The sequence below is a fragment of the Dermochelys coriacea genome, chromosome 8 (genome assembly GCF_009764565.3).
Source record: "Dermochelys coriacea isolate rDerCor1 chromosome 8, rDerCor1.pri.v4, whole genome shotgun sequence".
NCBI lineage: Eukaryota > Metazoa > Chordata > Testudines > Dermochelyidae > Dermochelys > Dermochelys coriacea.
The window spans coordinates 16,613,808-16,633,025 of record NC_050075.1 but is presented as its reverse complement, the minus strand read 5'-3'; the positions used below and the strand labels follow the sequence as shown (position 1 = coordinate 16,633,025).

The window sequence follows — 19,218 nt, the reverse complement described above, 5'->3', positions numbered from 1 at the left end:
GGGGCCCTGTAGCCTCCTTCACTCTTTATACATAACTTGGAAGGGACAGACTTGAATAATGAGCAGGCCAGAAGGGTGAGTCACAGGAAGGACAGACCACAGCAGGGCAGAGAAACAGTAAGAAATGGGGAGGCTTGGAAGACAATCTGGTACAACCCTGCCTGACCACTAGGCTGCATCGGTGGTGAACATTCCCTTTCACAATAAGGAATCCCAGCAGAGGAGTATACATTTAATATCTATATTCATTTTGCTACATTAGGCATACAGACACAAAACTTGAAGTCAATATAAATTCTTATCATCTTATCATTCTTATCAAATTTTGTTTAAAATGAGCAAGGTTTAAAAGATTAAATATCCAGGGAAAATATGAGGCACAAAATCAACGTTAATACCAAAAAAGTCAAAAGTTTAATTCAAAAGGTCTGGGGCTGGGGGGGAAGGGGGGTGCTTTTCTTCTTCCAGAAGAAATAAAGAATGAAAGCAAAAGAAAAAGATAACAACTTTGACTCATGTAGCATCTTATCACGCCAAGACAATCTAAGTCGCTTTATAAAAGACATAAAACAGCTTAATACAATCTGCAAGGCTGAGCTAAGAAGCTGAGTGTATGTGGAGGAGTCTGCAGTTCTGATTTAAGCAGTGACAAAGTGACCTTGCGTTTGCAGAATGACCTACCTCACACGGCTATGTCAGTCTCAGGAGCCATCCTCAGGCCAAACAGCACCTCTCTAAACAGCAGAGCCCAGACACAGGGCCAGTCCCCAAAATGAAGTATGTGAGGGGAAGGGGGAGAAAAAGCTGCAAATGAGGAGGGATTTAGTGCCTGAGCGCTTGAAGGGTCACTCCACTGACAACATAAGCAGAGGCCTCATCTACTGCCCTGTTAGAAACATTCCCCCATGATTGCAACACATAACAGGAATCTTAAGGGTAGTTGTTAAATGCAATCAATATGTTCTTTTACTCCTGGTGGACTTCTGCGCCGCTCCATGTGTGCAGAATTCACGTCCCTCACAGATTTTTCTTTGCTTCCCTGCAGAAAAATGACTTTCTGACTGGGAAGCAAAGGGAAACTGCAAGAACAGTCATGCACCACTCCCTAGCAGCGCAGGTACATCGTTTCAGGCACCCGGAGCAGCCGGTGGAGGGATAAATCATCATGGGGCTGGGGACACCCCACCAGTAGATTCTACCCAGAGCTGGGATCAGCTATTAGTCCCGACTGGGCTGGAAGCAGGAGAGGATGGGACTTCCTCTTCCCCTTCAAGGAGTGGCTGGGGCAGGGTCAGACCCATCCCCAGAAACCTCCCCCAGCCGCAGGAAGCTCAGCATCCTCCCTTGCTTCCTGCCCCCATCACTCCTCAGCTTCGGAAGGAGGGGTAACTATATAGGGAGCTGCTCCCCCATCCTCCCAAACGCCATGCATCCGGACCTCTCATAGAATCATAGAATCATAGAATATCAGGGTTGGAAGGGACCCCAGAAGGTCATCTAGTCCAACCCCCTGCTCAAAGCAGGACCAAGTCCCAGTTAAATCATCCCAGCCAGGGCTTTGTCAAGCCTGACCTTAAAAACCTCTAAGGAAGGAGATTCTACCACCTCCCTAGGTAACGCATTCCAGTGTTTCACCACCCTCTTAGTGAAAAAGTTTTTCCTAATATCCAATCTAAACCTCCCCCATTGCAACTTGAGACCATTACTCCTCGTTCTGTCATCTGCTACCATTGAGAACAGTCTACAGCCATCCTCTTTGAAACCCCCTTTCAGGTAGTTGAAAGCAGCTATCAAATCCCCCCTCATTCTTCTCTTCTGCAGACTAAACAATCCCAGCTCCCTCAGCCTCTCCTCATAAGTCATGTGCTCTAGACCCCTAATCATTTTCGTTGCCCTTCTTTGTACTCTTTCCAATTTATCCACATCCTTCCTGTAGTGTGGGGCCCAAAACTGGACACAGTACTCCAGATGAGGCCTCACCAGTGTCGAATAGAGGGGAACGATCACGTCCCTCGATCTGCTCGCTATGCCCCTACTTATACATCCCAAAATGCCATTGGCCTTCTTGGCAACAAGGGCACACTGCTGACTCATATCCAGCTTCTCGTCCACTGTCACCCCTAGGTCCTTTTCCGCAGAACTGCTGCCGAGCCATTCGGTCCCTAGTCTGTAGCGGTGCATTGGATTCTTCCATCCTAAGTGCAGGACCCTGCACTTATCCTTATTGAACCTCATTAGATTTCTTTTGGCCCAATCCTCCAATTTGTCTAGGTCCTTCTGTATCCTATCCCTCCCCTCCAGCGTATCTACCACTCCTCCCAGTTTAGTATCATCCGCAAATTTGCTGAGAGTGCAATCCACACCATCCTCCAGATCATTTATGAAGATATTGAACAAAACGGGCCCCAGGACCGACCCCTGGGGCACTCCACTTGACACCGGCTGCCAACTAGACATGGAGCCATTGATCACTACCCGTTGAGCCCGACAATCTAGCCAGCTTTCTACCCACCTTATAGTGCATTCATCCAGCCCATACTTCCTTAACTTGCTGACAAGAATGGTGTGGGAGACCGTGTCAAAAGCTTTGCTAAAGTCAAGAAACAATACATCCACTGCTTTCCCTTCATCCACAGAACCAGTAATCTCATCATAAAAGGCGATTAGATTAGTCAGGCATGACCTTCCCTTGGTGAATCCATGCTGACTGTTCCTGATCACTTTCCTCTCCTCTAAGTGCTTCAGGATTGATTCTTTGAGGACCTGCTCCATGATTTTTCCAGGGACTGAGGTGAGGCTGACCGGCCTGTAGTTCCCAGGATCCTCCTTCTTCCCTTTTTTAAAGATGGGCACTACATTAGCCTTTTTCCAGTCATCCGGGACTTCCCCCGTTCGCCACGAGTTTTCAAAGATAATGGCCAAGGGCTCTGCAATCACAGCCGCCAATTCCTTCAGCACTCTCGGATGCAATTCGTCCGGCCCCATGGACTTGTGCACGTCCAGCTTTTCTAAATAGTCCCTAACCACCTCTATCTCTACAGAGGGCTGGCCATCTCTTCCCCATTTTGTGATGCCCAGCACAGCAGTCTGGGAGCTGACCTTGTTAGTGAAAACAGAGGCAAAAAAAGCATTGAGTACATTAGCTTTTTCCACATCCTCTGTCACTAGCTTGCCTCCCTCATTCAGTAAGGGGCCCACACTTTCCTTGGCTTTCTTCTTGTTGCCAACATACCTGAAGAAACCCTTCTTGTTACTCTTGACATCTCTTGCTAGCTGCAGCTCCAGGTGCGATTTGGCCCTCCTGATATCTTTCCTACATGCCCGAGCAATATTTTTATACTCTTCCCTGGTCATATGTCCAACCTTCCACTTCTTGTAAGCTTCTTTTTTATGTTTAAGATCCGCTAGGATTTCACCATTAAGCCAAGCTGGCTCATACCCAGAGCCCACTGCCAAGCCTCACCCCGTACACCCAGAACCCCCCTAGTACTCCATACCCAAACCCCACTGAACCTCAACCCCTGCATCTGGACCCCCCTGCACCCAGACCCTCTGCCTATGGACCCCCACCCCTGCACTCCAGACCACCCCACACTGAGCTCCCTGCACTCAAACCCCCACCGACAAGCCCCACCTCCCGCACTGCCCTGAGCCCCCACATCCTGACTCCCATGCCACTGACCCCCAACTAGCTGTACCCAGACCTCCACCCCACCAAGTCTCACTCCCCCAGCACCCAGACTCCTCCTCCGAGCTCCAACCACCTTCACCTGGAAGCCCCTGCAGAGTCCCATTGTCCATGCATCTGGAACCCCCCAACGAGCCTCTGTGCATCCTGATACCCCCCACACTAGACCCCGCCCCACCGAGCTGCCTGCACCCAGATTGTCCCACACAGAACACTCTCACCCCACACCTGAATCCCTCCACCCTGAGCCCCTTCACACTTGGATCCTGCCTTGTTGAGCCTGCCCACCCATACCTGGAGCAGAGGGGCAGGCCCAGGCCTTATGCTGTGTCAGGGTCAGGTGCAGCATCACTGCTGAGTCCGTGTCCCAGAGGTGGGTGGTGGGAGGGCTGCAGGGTGATCTCCCATCTTCGTGCAGCCAGTGCTCAGAAATTTTAATGTTTTGGGATGCCGTCCGGAGTAGTTCTTCCTGTGCAGCAGGGCAAGGTACGCTGTACATCTCCCAAAGTCCATCAAGGGCAAGGAAGGGAACAGGTTATCTTTACTCAGCATTAGCCAATTAGCAAATTTCTTTTTATAAAAGGTCCTAGAAATATGATACCAGCAAAGGAACAAGTACAAACTGTATTGCATGTGAGATGAGAAGAATCACTGAAATTCACTAGCCAGAAAGGAAAAGGGACTGCAAGTCAGATGACAAGCTGCAGGGGGACTGGGGATGGGAAAAAGAGCAGTGTTCCCACTCAGAAGCCACTATCAATGATCTGAATAGGCCAAGAAGCCCTGCATGAATAATTCAGATGCCCAAAACAGGCTCACTACACTCACAGCCACCCAGTCAGTAGAAATACAGCTTACTTAATGCTGTTTCAGCAATCAGTCAGCACATAAAGAAACAGCCCATGAGAAAGCATGTGGCTATAATGGATGCCTGCATGCTTCAGGAGTGCTGAGGTACCAGCTGTTCCCAAGCCACCAATAAATGGGCTTTCTAGCAGAATGGTGCTATACTTCAACAACATTAACTGTCTTGATAAATGTAACATTCAGCTAATTAAGGGGCCAAACCTTGAATACCTCCAATTCCAGCCAATTGGAGTTAAAAGTGCTCTGCACCTGGCTCAAAGCTCTGACCCACATTACACCAAAAACCTGGGCAATTATCAAGCCAGCATCAGCCAAAGACAATGCTCCTTCTCCTAAGGACTCATTTTTAAAGACATATATGCTAGCCCTGTTTACAGCCTGGTTTATAAAACTGATTTACTGCAAAGACTACAAATACACATTAGCAAACACCAAGGTGTACTACACCACTGCACAGTGTAGCAGATCAGAAAAACAGGATTACGCCATTTTGGGGGCTCACTTCATTATGAGCCTACAAGATTCATTTTGTTCAGAATGTTAAAATATGCCTTGTTTGCTTCCCACAGACAAAAATCAAAATTATTTGCACTATAGAGACATTTGAGACTTTTGTTTTGCTCCCCCAAATATTCACCGTGTCTTCTTTGGGAACTTTGGAATCTTATTCCTTGCCAAAAAAAACAGAAAAAGCAAACAGTACTCATTTGGGAGCTTTCAACCACAAATCATGCTCAAGACATTCATTTTTTAAAAAGTGCTGATCCACCTTTACTGCTGGAAAGGGAAGGGAAAGAAAATTGACAGTAATTTTCATAGGGGTTATTTTCCAAAATACCATGCACCATTGCAACACGGGTGTTTCTACAATATATTGCAAATTATACCAGTTTCCCAAAATGCTATACTTGCAGCACTGCTATTTTCACACTGCCCATATAATATAACATGGGAAGAAAATACAAGACTGCCACCTAGAGACTGCGTTCTAGAATGTTAGACTTGAGATGCAGCTTAGTTCTGTTCTCCCAGTTAGTGATTTTAGCCTGTCACTATAACTGTGGCCATACCATTACCTTTCTCTTAATATTTTAATACCAATAGAATTTTTAGAAGCACCGAGATTTCACTGCAATGGTGAGATATAAATACTTAAGTAGACTATGAATTTTCCTCTGTCTAAACACTTCTATGGCTGTTATCACTAATATCTGAGCAACTCTCAATCATTAATGGATTTTATCCTCACTGCAGCCCAGGAAGGTAAAGAAGCATTTCCGCATTCTACTGGTGGCAAAAGCAGCACAAAGAGATTACGTAACTTGATCATGGTCACACAGGAAAGCCTGAATCAGGATTTGAACCCAGCCAGCTCTCCCAAGTCCCAAGGCAGTGCCCTATCCACTGCCATGTTTCCTTGTCCATTCCCCCTTTCTTCCCTCATGCAAGATACACATAAGCCATTGAGTCATAACAAAATAAATTAGTAATTAAACATACTTTGCCCAAGTAGCACTTTCTAACCAAGACTCTCAAAACACTTTGTAAACACTGCCTAAACAAGCCTCAGAGAAAGTCTGAGAAGTAGACAGACTTTCTATTATCCCCAGTGCACAATTAGGTAAAGTGAGATACATATAAGTGAAGTGATTTGTCCAAGCCCATAAACAGAATTCTGGGCTACTAATTGAACCAACACAGCTGGATGCAATCTGAATGCATGTGGGTAGGAAAACCAGAGACCCTCACTCTGACTGGGCAAGAGAGATTTCATATATGGAGGCCAGCTGTTTGGCTAAGTACAGGAGAAGCCCACTTCTGTGAACATCAGAAATGATGGCGTCCTCATGATAAGCGAGAGCACATTAAGAATTTTAATGTACTGAGGGTCAAACATCACACTCCCTTACATCACATTGTGTTCACTGCATTGTTTTGAACGGTTGCTCTTTACAACTGCAATCTGTTGTGGCAGTATGTAAAAGAAATGTTTATGGCACAGATGCTAGAAGGCAATGATGCTACTCCAGTGCTACTTGAGCAATCAGCTGGCAGAGGAAGCTGCTGAGCAAGGCAGCTAGTACACATTCCCCTGTACTCTGTTGGCCTGGGTCCTTTCCATCTACAGAGGGCTCCGGCAGCCATGCCATCACGCCAACTCAATTTTCTCCAAACTCTAAACTAATTTCAGAATTATACGCTTAATTTTGTTGCTCAGTGCACAAGCAAGTTATGACCAGAGCGAATTAATCCATAGGAAGGCAGATTCTGAAGCTACAATAAAATCTCTTTCTTTTTATCTTCTGACTCCCCTCTCCAGCAACCACAAACATAGTAACATGATGTGACTGAAAACAGTCCTTTATTGACTCAGCCTAGAAAAAACCAGTCGCACGAGCCAATCGCTTCTCATCAGATTTAGTGATTCCCTACTAGAGAATGCTAATGAGACAGGAATTTCCATGCTTCATTTACATAAAAAAAGAGGAGGAGACAGCCTCCAACTGATGGACCGGGGGGGATGAGGTGGACAAGGCTTTCTTCCGGCAACTCACGGAAGTTATTAGATCACAGGCCCTGGTTCTCATGGGAGACTTCAATCACCCTGCTATCTGCTGGGAGAGCAATACAGTAGTGCACAGACAACCCAGGAAGTTTTTGGAAAATGCAGGGGACAATTTCCTGGTGCAAGTGCTGGAGGAACCAAATAGAAGCAGAGCTCTTCTTGACCTGCTGCTCACAAACCAGGAAGAATTAGTAGGGGAAGCAAAAGTGGAGGGGAGCCTGGGAAGCAGTGACCATAGATGGTCAAGTTCAGGATCCTGACACAACGAAGAAAGGAGAGCAGTAGAATACGGACCCTGGACTTCAGAAAAGCAAGACTTTGGCAACCTCAGGGAACTGATGGGCAGGATCCCCTGGGAGAATAACATGAGGGGGAAAGGAGTCCAGGAGAGCTGGCTGTATTTTAAATAATCCTTATTGAGGTTACAGGGACAAACCATCCCGATGTGTAGAAAGAATAGTAAATATGGCAGGCGACCAGCTTGGCTCAACAGTGAAATCCTTGCTGATCTTAAACACAAAAAAGAAGCTTACAAGAAGTGGAAGATTGGACAAATGACCAGGGAGGAGTATAAAAATATTGCTCGGGCATACAGGAGTGAAATCAGGAAGGCCAAATCACACCTGGAGTTGCAGCTAGCAAGAGATATTAAGAGTAACAAGAAGGGTTTCTTCAGGTATGTTAGCAACAAGAAGAAAGTTAAGGAAAGTGTGGGCCCCTTACTGAATGAGGGAGGCAACCTAATGACAGAGGATGTAGAAAAAGCTAATGTACTCAATGCTTTTTTTGCCTCTGTCTTCACGAACAAGGTCAACTCCCAGACTGCTGCACTGGGCAGCACAACATGGGGAGGAGGTGACCAGCCCTCTGTGGAGAAAGAAGTGGTTCGGGACTATTTAGAAAAGCTGGACGAGCACAAGTCCATGGGGCCGGATGCACTGCATCCGAGAGTGCTAAAGGAGTTGGCGGTTGTGATTACAGAGCCATTGGCCATTATCTTTGAAAACTCATGGCGATTGGGAGAGGTCCCGGACGACTGGAAAAAGGCTAATGTAGTGCCCATCTTTAAAAAAGAGAAGAAGGAGGATCCTGGGAACTACAGGCCAGTCAGCCTCACCTCAGTCCCTGGAAAAATCATGGAGCAGGTCCTCATGGAATCAATTGTGAAGCACTTAGAGGAGAGGAAAGTGATCAGAAACAGTCAGCATAGATTCACCAACGGCAAGTCATGCCTGACTAATCTAATTGCCTTCTATGACGAGATAACTGACTCTGTGAATGAGAGGAAAGCAGTGGATGTGTTGTTCCTTGACTTTAGCAAACCTTTTGACACGGTCTCCCACAGTATTCTTGCCAGCAAGTTAAAGAAGTATGGGCTGGATGAATGGACTATAAGGTGGATAGAAAGCTGGCTAGATCGTCGGGCTCAACGGGTAGTGATCAATGGCTCCATGTCTAGTTGGCAGCCAGTATCAAGTGGAGTGCCCCAAGGGTCAGACCTGGGGCCAGTTTTGTTCAATATCTTCATTAATGATCTGGAGGATGGGGTGGATTGCACCCTCAGCAAGTTTGCAGATGACACTAAACTGGGAGGAGAGGTAGATATGCTGGAGGGTAGGGACAGGATACAGAGGGACCTAGACAAATTCGAGGATTGGGCCAAAAGAAATCTGATGAGGTTCAACAAGCACAAGTGCAGAGTCCTGCACTTAGGATGGAAGAATCCCATGCACCGCTACAGACTAGGGACCGAATGGCTAAGCAGCAGTTCTGCAGAAAAGGACCTAGGGGCTACAGTAGACAAGAAGCTGGATACGAGTCAACAGTGTGCCATTGTTGCCAAGAAGGCCAATGGCATTTTGGGATGTATAAGTAGGGGCATTGCCAGCAGATCGAGGGACGTGATCGTTCCCCTCTATTCGACATTGGTGAGGCCTCATCTGGAGTACTGTGTCCAGTTTTGGGCCCCACACTACAAGAGAGATGTGGAAAAATTGGAAAATGTCCAGCGGAGGGCAACAAAAATGATTAGGGGAATGGAACACATGACTTATGAGGAGAGGCTGAGGGAACTGGGATTTTTTCGTCTGCGGAAGAGAAGAATGAGGGGGAATTTGATAGCTGCTTTCAACTACCTGAAAGGGGGTTCCAAAGAAGATGGATCTAGGCTGTTCTCAGAGGTAGCAGACGACAGAACAAGGAGTAATAGTCTCAAGTAGCAGTGGGGGAGGTTTAGGTTGGATATTAGGAAAAACTTTTTCACTAGGAGGGTGGTAAAACACTGGAATGCGTTACCTAGGGAGGTGATGGAATCTCCTTCCTTAGAAGTTTTTAAAGTCAGGCTTGACAAAGCCCTGGCTGGGATGATTTAGTTGGGGATTGGTCCTGCTTTGAGCAGGGTGTTGGACTAGATGACCTCCTGAGGTCTCCTGAGTTTCCTTCCAATCCTGACATTCTATGATTCTGTGATAAATCACATCAGGCTATAGAAACCATCTCCTTCAGAAATCAGAAGACAAAAATTTAAAGAGTTATGCACTGGATGCGAGCATGGGATTTCTACAGTCAGCCATCCACAGTGAATCTGCAACAGCCATTCTCCAGCACAAAAGCTGAAGTCATGTTATATACAAACACAAGACACTGGAAGGATGTGCAGTGTCTCTGCCATATAAATGGACTTTTCTGACACACTGGCTTAATTTCTTTTCCATTGTGAAGGCTACTTAACATCTGACTCTGCAAAAATGGACACCCATTAAAAGGAGTGAGATTTGAGTAAACGCTGCACCTTATATTGAATTAGTGCTTCATCTTGCAATAAGCCCCTACTGCAAAAATATTAGGGAGGAGGGAGTTGAGGCAACCAACAGCTTCCATTCATGGAGTGTGTGACTAAGGGATAAGAGAAACGAACTGCTAAGATTGCACAAGATGTTCCTGGGGGAATTCTGTGCTACTGCGCAAAGCAGAAGTTTGCAGAAATTAACGTTGTGCACACAGAATTTCCTTTCCCCCACAGAAATGGGCTGCAGTGCTGCTAGCCACCACTGGACTTGGCAGAATCCAGCTTGCACATAGAAGACACTGCAGGGGAGAGGGAGCTAGAGCAGTGGTTCTCAAACTTAAGTACTGGTGACCCCTTTCACATAGCAAGCTTCTGAGTGCGACCCCCCTTATACATTAAAAACACGTTTTAATATATTTAACATCATTATAAATGCTGAAAGCAAAGCGGAGTTTGGGTTTCTGTTGAGGGTGTCTTGCCCCCCCAGCTGGGCTTGGGGGAGGGAGGCAGAGAAACAGGAACTGGGTTGTCATAGCGGGTTCTTTAACTCTCTACTCCTGTGGAAATTTTTGTGTGTGTCTGTATTGTTACAGACATATTTGCTGACAGGTATTTCGAAATAAATTACCAAAATAATTGAAACTGGCATGATTATGTAGTGTTATTTTGACAAATAAAATTTTCAGAATTTTAAAATATTGTGCACAGAATTTAATATTTTGGTGCAGAATGCCCCCAGAGTAACAAGAATTTTCCAACAAGGCCAAGTAGGTCTGTGTGTAGTGCACATATTGCTGCTGGTACAGCCATGTGTGCACAGGCATATATTCTGGAGTCCTTGGCTGGGCTTCAGTAAGTAAATCAAGTCTATGTGCTCTAAGGCTGTGCACCTTCCAGTGGTGTGAGAAAAGAAGACTGCTCCACTCACCGATCCACTGCTTCCACATCAAAGCAAAACCTCTTCTCTATCGAGTCAGTTTTCCGGCGTATGCAGGATTTGAGTGTGACTGCTTCATCTTCTCCCTACAAGGATACAGGACTTCTAGATTAGGTTGAGAACAGAACTGTGTATATTATACACACTCATCCTACTAGAATTATGATTAATATGTATTAACCCCAGAGGGTATGGCTTGTAGCTCTAAGCATAAGGTTTGAAATATCCACACTCCCTGGAAATACAGCATTTGAATCTTTGCCAAGTGACCGGTCCATGACTTATAGATACCTCTGACTAAATCGGGGGGGTGGGGGGGATGGGGGGCCGGGAGAGGAGAGAAGCAGCACCAGCTGCCGGGGGCTGCTGAGCAGCAGCTGCTCCACCCGCCCCAGGACTACTGCTGGGGGAAGGGGATGGGGCCAGCAGCACCATCTGCTGTGGGCCACCCCAGGACCTTTGCTCAGGGGGTCCCCGGGGCTAGCCACTGCTCAGAAGGTCCCCGGGGCCGGCCGCTGCTCAGGAGGTCCCCGGGGCCGGCCACACCGGCTGCTGCAGAAGTCACAGAGGTCGTGGAAAGTCACAGAATCCGTGACTTCTGCGACCTCCGTGACAGACACAGAGCCCTAGCTATAACACATTAAAACTATATATCTTTAAATATTCAGGGTAAATAGGACTAATCCCCTGAGATGGGATATTAGATGGATGGGACCTGAGTTACCCAGGAAAGAATTTTCTGTAGTATCTGGCTGGTGAATCTTGCCCATATGCTCAGGGTTTAGTTGATTGCCTTATTTGGGGTCGGGAAGGAATTTTCCTCCAGGGCAGATTGGAGAGGCCCTGGAGGTTTTTCGCCTTCCTCTGTAGCATGGGGCATGGTTGACTTGAGGGAGGCTTCTCTGCTCCTTGAAGTCTTTAAACCATGATTTAAGGACTTCAATAGCTCAGACATAGGTGAGGTTTTTCATAGGAGTGGGTGGGTGAGATTCTGTGGCCTGTGCTGTGCAGGAGGTCGGACTAGATGATCAGAATGGTCCCTTCTGACCTTAGTATCTATGAATCGATGAATCTATATATCAACTCACTGAACAAAATGCATGCAAATTGAGCACACATTTACTGGCACAGAAGAGGAAATGCAGTGGGAACATGATAAAGATCTTTTTTACAGTAATACTGCCCAAGACATGTATGAGTAAGTACAACTACATACATAGCACAGGTTTTTCTTTAATGCAATGTGAATTTAGACAGTTGTTGAGTGATTCTGTCTGATGTGTGCTCTTGATGTCTCAGGTGAATTTTTAAAAAACACCGATGGTTTGATTTAAAAAAAAAAAACTGAAAAAAGTTTTGAGTTTGCAAACTTCCTGTGCTTTTCATGCCTTTTTCACGCTTCACTGACCAGTCATGCTGGACAATCACAACACTGATATTAACCATTCCAGAAAATGTTTTAGGGACCTAGAATAACATTGACACCAATAGCCTGTTCTAACGAACTCTCTATATCAGGGGTGGGCAAACTTTTTGGGCCGAGGGCCACATCTGGGTGGGGAAATTGTATGCAGGGCGGAGGCAGGGGCTCAGGGTGTGGGAGGGAGTACGGTGTGCATGAACGGGCTCAGGGCAAGGGGACTGGAGTAGAGTAGGGATGCGGGGTGTGGCAGGGGACTCAGGGCAGGGAGTTGGGGTGCACGAGAGGTGCGGGGTGCAGGCAGGGACTTGGGGGGCGGGGTGCAGGAGGAGTTTGGGCTCTGGCCCGGCACCGCTTACCTAAAGCAGCTCTGGGGTGGCAGCAGCGCGCACTGGGGCCAGGGAACCTGCCCTGGCCCCACGCCACGCCACGCCAGGAAGCAGCCGGAACCGTGGACCGGGGGAGGGGGCCACAGGGCTCCGCGCACTGTCCTTGCCATGCCTTCAGGCCAAAGCTCCCATTGGCCGCAGTGCCCAGTTCCCGGTCAATGGAAGCTGCTGGGGGCAGTGCCTGGAGGCAAGGGCAATGCACAGAGCCCTCTGCCCCTCCCCCAGGCCCCAAGGCTCCAGGAAGGTGGTGCCAGTCGCTTGTGAGAGCAGCACAGGGCCTGTGGCACCACGGGTGCAATCCCGCGGGCCAGATCCAAAGCCCTGAAGGGCCGGATCCAGCCGACAGGCCATAGTTTGCCCACCCCTGCTCCACATTTGTCAGAATTCTTGCAGTCAGAGGATCAACAGAGTTAGCTTGTGCCCCACTCCTAAACTCATTTCCCTGAAGTTAGCTGGATTTGTCGCTGCTGCCAGGGAAGTGGTATTCAAAGAATGCCATTTGGAGAGAAAGCAATTTTAAACTTATTAGTATTTGGCTCCAGCCATAGCCTGAGGTGGCTTCCCGAGAGGCTGAAAACAGGCCGATGATAAACAGAGCCTCCACAGCCTATAACAATGGAGATCCTCTAAAAAAAAAAAGAAAAGGAGCACTTGTGGCACCTTAGAGATTAACAAATTTATCCGAGCATAAGCTTTTGTGAGCTACAGCTCACTTCATCAGAGATCCCTCTGCTGATCAAGAGAGGTCACATATCTCCCTTCTGCTGCTGCTGTCTGCTTCAGAAAGGTTCCTGACATGGGAAGACTTGAAAGGCCTCTAAAAACTACAGTATTTGTTATAGCAGAGTCACTGTGGGCTGGTCTACACTAGACAATCACACTGGTATAACTGTGTCAGTTAGGGGTATGATTTTTCACTGATATAGCTATCAGGGTACGAGCTCTAGTGCAATGCAGTTATACTGATATAAAGGTGCCTTATATTGGTACAGTTAAAGCAGAAAAAAAAGTCATCTGCTGTGGACAAGCACTAAGTGAAGTGAGCATCCCCAAGCAAGGAGTCATGCTAAAGACCAGAAAGCAATGGAAGAGAGTCCATTCTACCCGGGAATGGAGTGTATATAAAGAGCCATGGGTGCCAGACAGCCCATACTTTAATCTCAGGGGACATTTCTGCCATTACTGAAATGTAGGGGAGCTGAAGAATTGTGGTCAGGTCACCCTTAAAAAGGGGACTGATCTCTGTAGGTGTTTTGCTTGGTTAAAGAAATATAAATTCATACAGTGAAGAATGTATCTGGCACTGGCCACTGTCAGGAGACAGGATACTGAGCTAGATGGACCATTGGTCTGACCAAGTATGGCCATTGTTATATTCTTGTGTTCTTACACTACACCAAATTTAGGCCACTTTATTTCTGAGAGTGTCCACACAGGGGTTTAATGCAGTTTAATCCACTTTTAAATTCTCTCCTTTAATTAACTCGGATTAACTTTCCTGAGTGTCCCCAAGTAGACAAGCCTTTAGGGTCTGTACATGTGTATTTATTCTTGAATAGCTCCATAAATAGACCAGCTCTTACTCAGTTGCTGAATTAACATTGGCAGAGTAAACAATGTATTTCCCCACCATGATGGTTTTATATAGCTTGTTAGTACCCACAGAGATGTGATCTACATATCTTTCAATCAGCACCCTGAGGCTCTCTTTGCACTATCTGCATATTACTATTTTGAGCTACCCTTTCAGTGACTAATTAGCTAGTGCTGTGGGTGTGTGCCAGAGAGAGTGGATGTTAATAACTCCTTAGAGTACTCACTGGAGGGGAAAGCTTCTGATTGAAAGGCAGCAGTGGCCTTTCCAACAAGGAGTTCTCTCCCAGGGAAAAGTGGGGGTGTCAGCCTCAAAAGATAAGAAAACATAGGTGCCAGCCCTTTACTGTGTCATTCCGCTAAAAAAGAGAGTTTCTAGCTGAGGTTAGTGGGGAGAGAAGAGAATTAGAAGACTGGATAGAACCCACCAATGAAATCCATCAGTTTTGGCAGTTTCAAGGGCTTGTCACTGACAGACACAAGGTACTCCCAACCCAACCTTTCTTGGGCCAAGAGCAAAACTCACCCCATCTCTTCCCCAGAAAATGACCATTAGGGTGACTTGGCGTATTTCCACTCACCCCTTTTCCTCCAGACTTCTGGTCAAATGGTACCATAGTGATTCGTTTCGATTCCCTCTGATATGTGCAGTAATGCTTCACCCAGGAGGTCCCAAAGTGACCTACAATGGAATTTAAGTTTTGAGATTTCGAACAATTAACTAAGGTCTACAAAGCAGTCATTACCAAAGCCACAATTAAACATCCTAAAACCAACTATACAGACTTTTGCATCTATAGTTCTCAAAAGCAGCTTACAAAAGCGAGTAAAAGCATGATAATCTCACTGCATGGAGGGGAAAGCAGAGATCCAGAGTTAAATTAATGACTGGCAGAGTCGGGAATAGAATCCAAGTCTTCAGGCTCCGAGCCCAGTGTCCCATCCACTGGACCAAGCTGCTTCCTATGGACAGACCTAGTAATTTGCTAAATTAGCTTTAGTTTCATATTCTATGATATAATCAGAGAATTAGCTACAGAAAAACTACAGAACAGACCTGTTAGTATTTATCTTGCCAATATTCTCCAAGCTTGGCTCCATCTATTTTGCAATGTACCAAGGAATGAGGCTTCAACAGTTTCACTTGAGCAAATTACTCCTCAGTCTGCTATGCTGGCTCTACCCACTATCATAGGCCTCCATGTCATTTCAGATTATTCCTAGAATGTAGCATTGACTCACTCTCCTTGCAAGGCTGAAGCGGGTATTTAATGAGGTTCTCATTCTTCTTTTATCCCACTGTACACACTCCAGACCTTTTTTGCTGACAAGATTTTCACTTTTAAGGAAGATACCCCACTAACTGCTTTCCCACTTTTACCTGAGACATCACCAATTACGGCGTTCTATCTACGTACTTATCTGCCCGCATCATCATAGCATCAGAGCACTTCACAATCCGTAATGTATTTACCCTCGCACACCTCCATGAGGTAGGGCACTGCTATTATCCCCATTTTACAGAGGGGAACTGAGGCACAGAGAGGACAAGTGACTTGCCCAAGGCCACACAGGGAGTGGAGCAGAGAATTGAACCAGTCTCCTTAGTCCCAGGCTAGAGATTAACAACTGAGCCACCCTTCTTCTTCATAGAAATTAAAGATAGAATTGACTCAATAGATCATTTAGGAGTCTTTCCTGACCCTTGGATCAGGCTCCTAGTAGCTGGCTTCTAGTCCTTCCCCCTACCACGGCAGGATTGTTCAATGCAGTATCTTCTCTAGTGCCAAGACCTTTACTTCTATCCACCCAGGATGATGAGACAATTTGCTGAGATGGGCTTCAAATTCCATGCCAGACTTGGGGAATTTCCAAGTTACATGGCCAGAGCAAAGTGCTGTAGGGATAGCCCCCACCTATTCTGGTTAGTACCCTATGCACAATTCATTTTTCAGGGACAGCAAAGAGAGTACGCTAACAGGCTCAGCAGGAACAGACTACCTCATTGGGTGCAAAAAAACCAAAGGCCAGTAAAAGGAGAACTGTGAGGCATGAACCATGGAACAAGCTTGTATGCTGGTTGTCCTGCGGGATTCACCTGCAGCACCACAATGCAGAGTCACCATGGGGGAAAGCTGAAGGAGCTGGAGATAATTTCCCAGAACCACAGAACATGGGCCCACCCTGCCAACGGTGGGGATGCTCCTGCAGAAAGCTGCACAAGCAGCTACCCTAGGCCTGTAATTCAAATCCAACTCAAGAATTGACAGGATTTATTTCTTCCCCCAATCCCGTCACCTCTTGCCATTTCACATGGACCATGATGTTTTGCAGAGCCAGTGCTCCCACTCTGCACTTCAGTCTCCTCTGAGTGGCAGCAGAGAGCACCTCAGTAACTTCAAGGCAACCGCACTTACGTTTCTCCTGGACATAGAGATAGCCTTCCATTGTGAAAGGGCTGATGTTCTTGTGCTCGTCCGGATTCTCCTTCATCTTCCTCATCAAGGACTCAACCTCCGACCGGGTCCCTTCAAAACGATTTCTTGTCTATGATTTTTGAAAAACATATTTTCCATTATCCACGTTTCCCCAGAGCTTTCAATATACACAGCGCTACCTGTGTGCTATTGTTAAAGGAATTTACATAGAGACAACCAGGGAACAGTGGCTAAACTTTATCTGGTGTATTTTCCATACCACCCTGGTTCAGAAGTCCATCCCTATTCAGCAAAATAACGAAGCTCATATTTACATCCCACTGACTTCACCAGGACTTACGTTCCTATTTAAAACACTCTGGTGAATACGAGTGGATTTAAGCACATGCTTGGCTTACTTGTGGTCTCTGTTCCCTCATCTCATAGGTTTTTAATGCTGATAGTTATGATTGTGGCTGGCAGCACTGCCAACTAATCAGGTTACCTAACACTTCCCATTATAACACCCTGTTTTCAGTTACTTGATCAAACTTTTACTGTTTGGGCTGAAATTTTCTATGCCAGGTGTCTGCCTCAGGCTAAATGTTATTGGAAAATTTCAGCCAAAATGATTTGGTCATTTCTGAGAACAAGGCAAGGGGAAAAGTACATTTTACCCATGCTAAATTCTGACAACATTTTCTTTGAAAAGTTATAGTGCCCTTTTGCTTTGGAGTAAGGACTGGTAATTTGGCAGGGCGTGGGAGGTGACTTTTGTGTCAGCAATGTGCCTTTTGCCGTTCCTGTGGAAAATCACTCAGATCTGCCCAAGTTATAAGTCTTATAAAAAAAAAAAAACAACAGTTTGCACATCAGTAGAAACTTGCTAGAGCTTCAGCTTAATTCCCTAAAGATCCCATCCTCCGTGTGCAAGCTCTAGACTGGGGCTGAGCAGGTTTTTTCCTGCAATTGCAGCTGTGGCCTCTGTGGACTGTACCAGGTCCAGGTCTGGGCACTGGAACGGAGAGCAGGTAGCCTGTCTGTGCTCTGCTCAGCCCAGGCAACATGGAGGAGGAAGCTGCCTGAACTGAATGCAGAAGGAACAAGAGTAAGACATAGGGATGTAGGGTGAGTAGATTGGATAAGGAGCCAGGGAGAGGAGGGAAACTGGGAACCAGAGGAGCAGGGGAGACAGACATGACAAGTATCTCGGGCACACGGGGAGAACTAGGACTGGCACAGGAAATCTGAGTTCTGGCATTTCCCAACTTTGCAATCTTAATAAGGGTTTTACCATTGTGTGTGCGCGCATGCGTGTAATATATACACATACTGTAGTATTGTACAGAATCGGTCCAAAATACAATAGTGTTACTATGGCATTTTGGATAGACAGACAGAGAGGCAGGAGTCTGAAACAGTTCTGGGTTGTTTTTTTTTTAGTGAAGGACTCTGTTGTCTCCTCTACTCCCAGTGCCCAACCCTGACTAGGAGGCTGGAAATCAAATCTGATCTCTTGCACAACACCACGGAGCACTGTGGCTGTGCAGGCAGGATACCCAGCGCACCTCATTTTGACAGGTACACGAATGAATTCTATTCAATTTAGTAAACTAGCATGCAGGGGCCAAGGCTGGTAAGTAGCAGAACTCCAGGGGCCCCAGTTACTGCAGTCTTTGCTGAAAGTGGAAGCACCACACAATGATAGGCAAGACACAACAACAAACTGCTGTCCTTCATCAAATGGTTTCACAGGGCTGCATTTTTAACTTTTTGGTGGGTGGGGGGGAAGGAGGGGGAGAAACAAGCACTGAGGTATGTGGTGTTTTTTGGGTGTTTTCCGATGACTGTTTCAGAGAGAATTAAGCAAATTTGCATCCTTTGGAGAAAAACAGTAATCCTAATAAAAAAGGCAAACAAGCAATGCACATTTGATCTCCCAAACACAAGTCCGCCTGTTGGATATTAACCACATGCCTGGCTGTCAGGGGAGGAGGCTGTGCAAGTTCTCTCATCTACAGAAATCCCAATGTCTGCCACTGACCCAAAAAAAAAAAAGGGGGGGGGGGGGGCGGGGGCACAATTCTTAAGACAAACAAATCTTTGAAATACTTGCTAAAAGTGTGGTGCACTTAAAGACGGCTGTCTGCTTGCCAAGTCCTCCTGAGGATGTCTGGCTCTCTGCACTTGCCACACACCCCAGCAGAATAAATTGCTATTTGGGTTGTGCATTTAGTGTAGCGTCATCTACGCACACACAAAAAGAAAGCATTTGCTTTCAATTATGCCATAAAGCCTTCTGTTGAGTAGCACGCGGGAAAGCTAATTATATATAGGGGAAAATGCTAATTCTTTGTGCAAGACAATCGCACACATTCCCATACAGACTTTCCCCTTTACATACACTTACATTCTGTATGCTGATTGTCAGCTCTGTCTTGAAGTCACTGAAGTCCTTTGCGAGTTCATAGCCATGATGGTAGAATGTGAAGAGCCCTTGCAGGAATGCCAGCAGCTGCAAAAGACCATGCTCATCAATAGAGATCACCACCT

The 19,218-nt window shown here is 46.4% G+C and overlaps 1 protein-coding gene across 7 annotated transcripts in view; it reads right to left on the bottom strand.

The window, feature by feature from the left end:
- Nucleotides 1-19,218, bottom strand: part of ARHGAP26 (Rho GTPase activating protein 26) — a 315,168-nt gene that overhangs the window by 190,364 nt on the left and 105,586 nt on the right. For all 7 annotated transcript variants that reach the window (XM_043491279.1, XM_043491281.1, XM_043491282.1 and 4 more), the window contains 4 exons: nucleotides 19,076-19,180; nucleotides 16,666-16,795; nucleotides 14,830-14,930; nucleotides 10,838-10,932 (listed from right to left, as the gene is read on the bottom strand). In XM_043491279.1, coding sequence (XP_043347214.1) covers nucleotides 10,838-10,932; nucleotides 14,830-14,930; nucleotides 16,666-16,795; nucleotides 19,076-19,180 — 431 coding nt within the window. The remainder of the gene's footprint in view (nucleotides 1-10,837; nucleotides 10,933-14,829; nucleotides 14,931-16,665; nucleotides 16,796-19,075; nucleotides 19,181-19,218) is intronic.